Source organism: Terrapene carolina, unplaced genomic scaffold (assembly GCF_002925995.2).
Source record: "Terrapene carolina triunguis isolate 2854851 unplaced genomic scaffold, T_m_triunguis-2.0 Scaffold62, whole genome shotgun sequence".
In the NCBI taxonomy this organism is placed as follows: Eukaryota; Metazoa; Chordata; order Testudines; family Emydidae; genus Terrapene; species Terrapene triunguis.
The window spans coordinates 29,939,210-29,946,596 of record NW_020664413.1 but is presented as its reverse complement, the minus strand read 5'-3'; the positions used below and the strand labels follow the sequence as shown (position 1 = coordinate 29,946,596).

The 7,387-nt window shown below is 39.6% G+C and overlaps 1 protein-coding gene across 11 annotated transcripts in view; it reads left to right on the top strand.

Moving 5' to 3' along the window:
• Positions 1 to 4,403, top strand: part of BAZ2B (bromodomain adjacent to zinc finger domain 2B) — a 279,323-nt gene extending 274,920 nt beyond the window's left edge. For all 11 annotated transcript variants that reach the window (XM_029910477.1, XM_024219234.2, XM_024219214.2 and 8 more), the window contains one exon: positions 2,849 to 4,403. In XM_029910477.1, the coding sequence (XP_029766337.1) occupies positions 2,849 to 3,002 (154 nt within the window). In that variant the 3' untranslated portion in view covers positions 3,003 to 4,403. The remainder of the gene's footprint in view (positions 1 to 2,848) is intronic.
• Positions 4,404 to 7,387: the final 2,984 nt, after the last annotated feature.

Here is a 7,387-nt window from a genome sequence, read left to right as displayed (position 1 = left end):
TGGTGTCCAGGAAGTGGACCTCCCGTGTAGATTGGTCCAGGCTGAGGTTGATGGTGGGGTGGAAGCTGTTGAAATCATGGTGGAATTCTTCCAAGGTCTCCTTCCCATGGGTCCAGATGATGAAGATGTCATCAATGTAGCCTAGGTAGAGAAGGGGTGTGAGTGGACGAGAGCTGAGGAAGCGTTGTTCCAGGTCAGCCATAAAGATGTTGGCATATTGTGGGGCCATGCGGGTGCCCATAGCGGTGCCACTGGTCTGGAGGTATATATTGTCACCAAATTTGAAATAATTGTGCGTGAGGATAAAGTCACAGAGCTCAGCAATAAGTTGTGCTGTGTCATCATCAGGGATACTGTTCCTGACAGCTTGTATTCCATCTGTGTGTGGGATGTTTGTGTAGAGAGCCTCTACATCCATGGTGGCTAGGATGGTGTTTTCTGGGAGGTCACCAATGCATTGTAGTTTTCTCAGGAAATCTGTGGTGTCACGGAGATAGCTGGGAGTGCTGGTGGCGTAGGGTCTGAGTAGGGAGTCCACATATCCAGACAGTCCTTCAGTGAGAGTGCCAATGCCCGAGATGATGGGGCGTCCAGGATTTCCAGGTTTGTGAATCTTGGGTAGTAGATAGAATAACCCCGGTCGGGGCTCTAAGGGTATGTTGATTTGTTCCTGTGTTAGTGTAGGGAGTGTCCTGAGTAGATGGTGCAGTTTCTTAGTGTATTCCTCAGTGGGATCTGAGGAAAGTGGCCTGTAGAATTTGGTATTGGAGAGTTGTCTGGCAGCCTCCTTCTGGTAGTCAGACCTGTTCATGATGACAACAGCACCTCCTTTATCAGCCTCTTTGATGATAATGTCAGGGTGGTTTCTGAGGCTGTGGATGGCATTGCGTTCTGCACGACTTAGGTTATGAGGCAAGCGATGTTGTTTTTCCACAATTTCTGCCTGTGCACGTCGGCGGAAGCATTCTATGTATAGGTCCAGACTGTCATTTCGACCCTCAGGAGGAGTCCATGTGGAGTTCTTCTTCCTGTGTTGTTGGTGGGAGGGTATCTGTGTATCAGTGCGCTGTTCAGTGTTATCTTGAAAGTATTCTTTGAGTCGGAGGCGGCGAAAGTAGGCTTCCAGATCACCGCAGAACTGTATCATGTTCGTGGGGGTGCTGGGGCAAAAAGAGAGTCCCCGAGATAGGACAGATTTCCATTACTTGCATCTGAAGAAGTGAGGTTCTTACCCACGAAAGCTTATGCTCCCAATACTTCTGTTAGTCTTAAAGGTGCCACAGGACCCTCTGTTGCTTTTTACAGACTCAGACTAACACGGCTACCCCTCTGATACCTGTTCAAAAGAGGTGCAAGAGGTAGAAAGTCCTCGACACAACGTACCTACTTGCAAAAATGGTCCAGGTTTCGGATTTGATGTGCTTCCCAACAAATCTCCCTGACATCTTTGACTCTTCCATGTACCTTAGCCCCAATTTTTTTTAGTGCATAGTCTATCTCTGAGTTCTCTCAGAGTCCACCTAGCGGCTATAACAGCCTTTCATCAACCAGTAGAGGGATGCTTGGTGCTGTCACACCCGACGAGTGAAAGGTTCCTCTAGGGTATAGTAAACCTCTTCCCACAACCTCAACTTCCTACTTCCACATGGGACCTAAACCTGGTACTGAAAGGACTGACTAGGCTTCCCTTCAAACCCATGGCCACCTGTTCGCTTATGTACCTCTCAATGAAAATGGCCTTCCTGATAGCGATCTGCTAGGAGAATAGGAGAAATAGTGGCTCTGATGGCACATCCATCATACACAGTATTCTTTTCAGACAAGCTTACTCTCAGGCCACATCTGAAATTCATTCCCAAAGTAACCTCCCCGTTTCACATGAAGCAGTTAATTCATCTTCCAACCTTCTACCCCAAGCCTCACCAAGACAACTGGGAGGTTATATTACACACACTAGATGTCAGGAGAGCCCTAGCCTTCTACCTGGACAGGACGAAGGTTTTCAGGAAGTCCCCCTGGCTTTTCCTCTCCATTGTGGAAAGAGCCACAGGCTCAGCAATATCAGCCCAAAGAGCTCCAAGTGAGCTCAAACTGTATCAGACACCGTTACCAAGTTTGCAGTATGACCCAGTCGGATACTATTCATACACTCTCTACAAGGTCTATCTCATCCGTTGTCTTTTTCAAGAATGTCCCCATCTCAGAGATCTGTAGAGCGGCGACATGAGTGTCAGTCCACATCTTTGCAGAACATTATGCGATCACTGGGGACTCCGCCGAACTCCCAAACTCTGGGACCCTTCCATCCTGCAGCTGGAGGCCCAGGAGCCCCAGTCGGCTGGCACAGGCCAGCTGCGGGTTTTTCTTTGATATGTAGACATACACATATGGGTCCGTATGCTGTACAGATTGCTATCGCAAGAAAAGTTAAGGGAACTCTTTAGTCCATTTAAAAGTCAGTGATGCAGCCAAATAAGGGAGGAGTAAAATGGGAATAATTCCTTATTATTTTAAACAGAAAACTATTGAGGGAAGAGTGTTGGTTGAAAATTGGTGTTGGTTCTAGTATAGACCTGGAATTCTCTCTTCTAGACTGTACTTTCTGCAAACATCAAAAACAAAAATAGAAATTATCTTCTTTGCTCTAAAGACTATTTTCCTGGAATTAGTTAATATTAAAACTAGAAATGTCAAAATTATAACTGAGATGTACAGTATATACTGAATATTTCATGGTCACCTGTACATTAATTTGTATTTTTACATTCCCTTCTGATGTATGTAGGTTTTATTTTTTTTCCCTGGGATTCTGTGTTCCAAAAAAACCTTACCCTCTCTATTCTTTCAGGTACCCTAATCTTGAAGCATTTTCTCTAGACATCAGGCTTGTTTTTGACAACTGTGAAACCTTTAATGAAGATGATTCTGACATAGGCAGGGCTGGCCACAACATGAGGAAATATTTTGAAAAGAAATGGACAGAGATTTTCAAAGTGAGCTGAATTTATCAGAACTCAGTTTTTTTCCTTAAACAAGGACAAATGAGACCAGCAATGTGAACTGTATTTACATAAAAAGTGCAAGGCACACGCATAACTAATGACTGTTTTTTTTTCCTTAAAGAGAAGTCTCACAGAAGAGTGATACTAATTCTAAAGGCTTCACTCCTACAGCAACCATGGCCCTTGGTTATTGGTTTGTGTGTTTTATCAAACTAATTTAGGTAGAACAGGGAAGCACACCCAAAGAATTTCAAAGAAAGGGGTGTTATAGTGCAATAGCAATTTAAAATATATCAAAACGCACTGAATATTCAACCACCAGAGCTCTACTTGGGGAAATGGTTCTCTTTTCCCTTTCAATAAATATCTATTTTTCATTTTTTTACTTTGTAGTTTATTTTTTAGTGAATGTATTTAATTTTATGAATTATTTATGATTAAACAGCATCCAGAATCTTCGTTTTCTGTGAAAAGGAAGAATTAGAAAAATTGCTTTAAATCTTGAAAATACAACAAGGAATGTTTTAAAATATAAAACAAAGCCAAGTAAAACTGTTTACACTGATGTGCTATAAAAGCACTAAAAGTTAAAACTTTACTGTAGAGTTACAAGTACATTTATATATATATGTTGCTGCATCACTTGTGTAGTAAAATTGTATTTGAAGACAGTGAAGAAAATTTGAGACATATGTATATACTGTTCATTATTGTTTATATTACGTCTTGTTTTAAATATGTATGATGTGTACATATTATTTGCAGACATTATTGTTTATGCCTTAGAAGGACTGTAGCATTTTATTTTAGTCTTAAGGTAATTATAGCTATACGGCTTGTACAGTAATTATCCTCTACCAACACTGTGGAGTCTCCTTAATCTTGGTAGTGCCTGCCTTTAAAACAGGGTGTAGGGGATATTAGTTTTCCATTTTTCTATTTTGTTATATAATTTCAAGCCACCAGGGCCTCAGATTTAAGTATAATCATTTGTATCCATGTGAAATAAAATTGTGACAATTTCTTACGCACACAGTATTTTTTCATAGAAACATTTCCCTCCATTTGCCTTGCCACAGAAATAACAAAAGACATTTGTAACCACTGTGTTTTATCTACTGTGTGTTGTGGTGGCCTGTTGGAGGCAGATAGATCAGAATTTTTTTTTTTTTTTGTACGTATGTAAGAGTACTTGAAGCTTTATTTAAAACAAAAACGTTGTGGAAAAGGTAGCATTCTTTTTTCTTTTTTTCTTTTTATAGGAGTGTTATTTTTCACTAGTATGTGTGGCACGGATACAATAAAAGACTGTTTTGCAAACCAGTTTTTCTTGGTTATTTAGTACTCAAGATATATGTACAAAAGAAATATTGAAAAATGGGGATAATAATCTTATCCATCTACCTCTTAGGAGTATTAAGATTGATTGATAAATGTTTGTACATTTATATATTAAAATGTTTTATATGTTAAGTGTGATTATAAAATATATATATTATATATGATAAAAACTGTGTGTGTGTAAATATACATATATTTACACACACACACACAGTTTTTAACTATCTATGTATGAAAGGTAGGTATTATTATTACATATGTTTTATTACAAGTTGGAAAGGCATGTCTTTCTGCTTAAATTTAGTTCTGATTCATACTTGTTCTATAAATCAGATCAAATATTTGTTTTTCAGAAAGTTAGTGGAAAAATAATTCAGTTGTATTTAGCTGTGCTAGGACCCAAACATGAAATAAAACTTAATTTTTGGGGGAGTAGGGGGAGAAAACAAATATGACAAGGCACTGCAGAAAAGCTAAGCTTTAAGTATCTAAAATCTGTTTCATTGATTCATCAGTCTAGGTGAGATACTTGATAAGTCTCTCTCATAATTTTATAGCAGTAAAATTTTTTTTATGTTTTCCGTTGTCTTTGTCCTAATTTGCTTCATATGCTACAAGGCTTACACTGAAAAAGCTGGAGAGACTCTTCTAAGGTTAGTACAGTCTGCCAACAATTTTACCTCCCTTAAAGATGCATTATTATCAAGTCACATTGTCCTGGTAATGTCCTTTAAATAAATAGTGTTCCAACACACTTATTTACTATGAAACAAGTAACAAACCAGGCTGCCATTTTCCCATCTAATCTCAGGTGCTCCAAAAACCTTTCACCACTGTGCCTGCCACTCTATTCTTGTTATGAAGGCAGTGAAGTGAAATTGACAAGAATCCTTATATCTGAAGAGAGCAGGACTCTTGTAAATGTCACTGTAAGGTCTGTATAGAACAAAGCAGGGCAGCCAGGTATGACAGGTAAGGTAAGAATTCCCAGTGGCAGCAATTCCTAAACTGTTGTCTGAGGACCAGTTACTGATTGGCACCAGAGAGTTGTCCAGGCACAGGATGATTTTGTTTCCTTTTTCCAGCTGCTTCTACAGGTACCACTTCTTTGCAGAGAGTCTGGATGCCTATAGAAGCAGCTGGAAACAAGGAGGATCAACCAGCCTAATTAGGCAAAATGCATCACATTAAATATAGTACAAAATGCAAAGTATTTTCCTAATTCTTTTTTTATGTGATTACAGTAGTTGCCACAGTTATTAGAGGGGGAGGTGTTCTGTGCAGTTGTGAATAGCAAAGACATCTGTGGGACAACCATGCCGTGAAGAAGCAGTCAGTCCTTTTCATAATGTGCAGAGCTGCTGGCCCAGGGGATCTTTTTCCTTCAATCCCCCTGCTTATATTTTTTGGTTTAATAAAATGTTTTTGCCAGAAAACTAAGGATTAATGATGGAGTCAGTCACCGCATAATATATGTGATAACTACAAATAGAGGATGTTGCCTTCTATCCGTGAGACTACTGCCCCATTGTATCAGTATGGAGTTAAAAATTATACCATTTTTAGTCACACAAACCCTCTGTGCCCAATCAGAATAGTTTCAAAATAAATTAATAAAATACATATGTGTGTACACATTGTGAAACCTGTATCAGAACACCCTTATTTATTACACAAACTTCTGTTGATCACCTGGAGGTATCCCACACACTATCCATCTTCACTGGAATAGCTGCTACTTCCAAACCTCTGGGCAACTGCAAAGCGATGCTGTTCATTTGAAATCAATGAGCCACAAAAATGTTTGTTTCTCTACCCTATATGAGATATTTCTCAAAAAAATTACACTGGCCTACACATGGGACAGACATAATTCAGTCCTTATTTCTGTGACAGGTTTAAGGTCTGATATCTCAGGGCTAGATATAAGAGCTTTCTATCACTGCAAAAGGGAGATTCCCAATAGTGTCCAATAAAATGCAGCACCTATTTCAAGTCCTGAAAAGTCCCAAGATAGTGGTCTTTAAAGGTGTGACATTTTTATCTGAGGTAACTTTTTAGAGGTGCTGCCTATGTTGTAGTGGGTAAGCAGCATACCTAAACTGAGACAGCAACAGCGTCCAAAATACGTTTGAACAGGGAGCAGTTTTAGTAAGTTATTTAGCAGGATTTAGTTCTGCTTTTATCCATATCAGAAATCAGTACTGTATCTCTACTATATAGAGCTTATAAAAAGATTTGTTCAACTTATCAATGTTTGTGCATGTTTAGCAACCTCATTACTAAAATATGCAGATAGTGCTCTCTGCAAAATGTAAAGTTATTAATAAAAAGGCAAAATAATGACATAAATTCACAATACATTGCAGAGGAAAGTGTAAGATCATTATCAGGGTGTTGTATAGGAAACAGAACTGGGATGCACTACTTAAGTGCTGCTATCTCTGTCGTGGAACACGCCAACAATACAACATGACTGTTTTTAGGAGAGGAGCTGAAGAAATAATTCTGCAATTGAGACTGGGGAGGTACTTTAGCTAGCCATAATAGGAACATATGAATTGCTATATTGAATCACATCTGTGGTCTGTCTCGTCTAGTATCTTGTGTTTGATAGTGGCTAGCACCACATGCTGCACAGAAAGTGCAGGCTAGTCCACAGTAGGCAGATGTAGGATAAGCTGCTTCCATATGAAATATAATTACCCCAAATGGAATTCATGCAATATATGGTTGATTTTAAGACATGATTTTTCTTCCCACAGTCCTATTTAGTGCTCTGAAGGGAGACAGGAGCTGAGGAATTGACTCAGCATGTTTGGGTTCTGTTCTTGTTCTTGTTCTAATGTTATCATTCGCTAGATGACCTTAGACAATTTACTGAACCTATGTCACATTTTACTCCTCCGTATAACACTTACCTACTTTGCACAAGTGGTGTGAAGCTTAAATGTTTGTAAAGAGAACAGGGCCGGCTCTGGCTTTTTCGCCGCCCCAGGCGAAAAAGCCTCCGGCCGCCCCCCCCCGCGGGGGGGGGCGGCCGG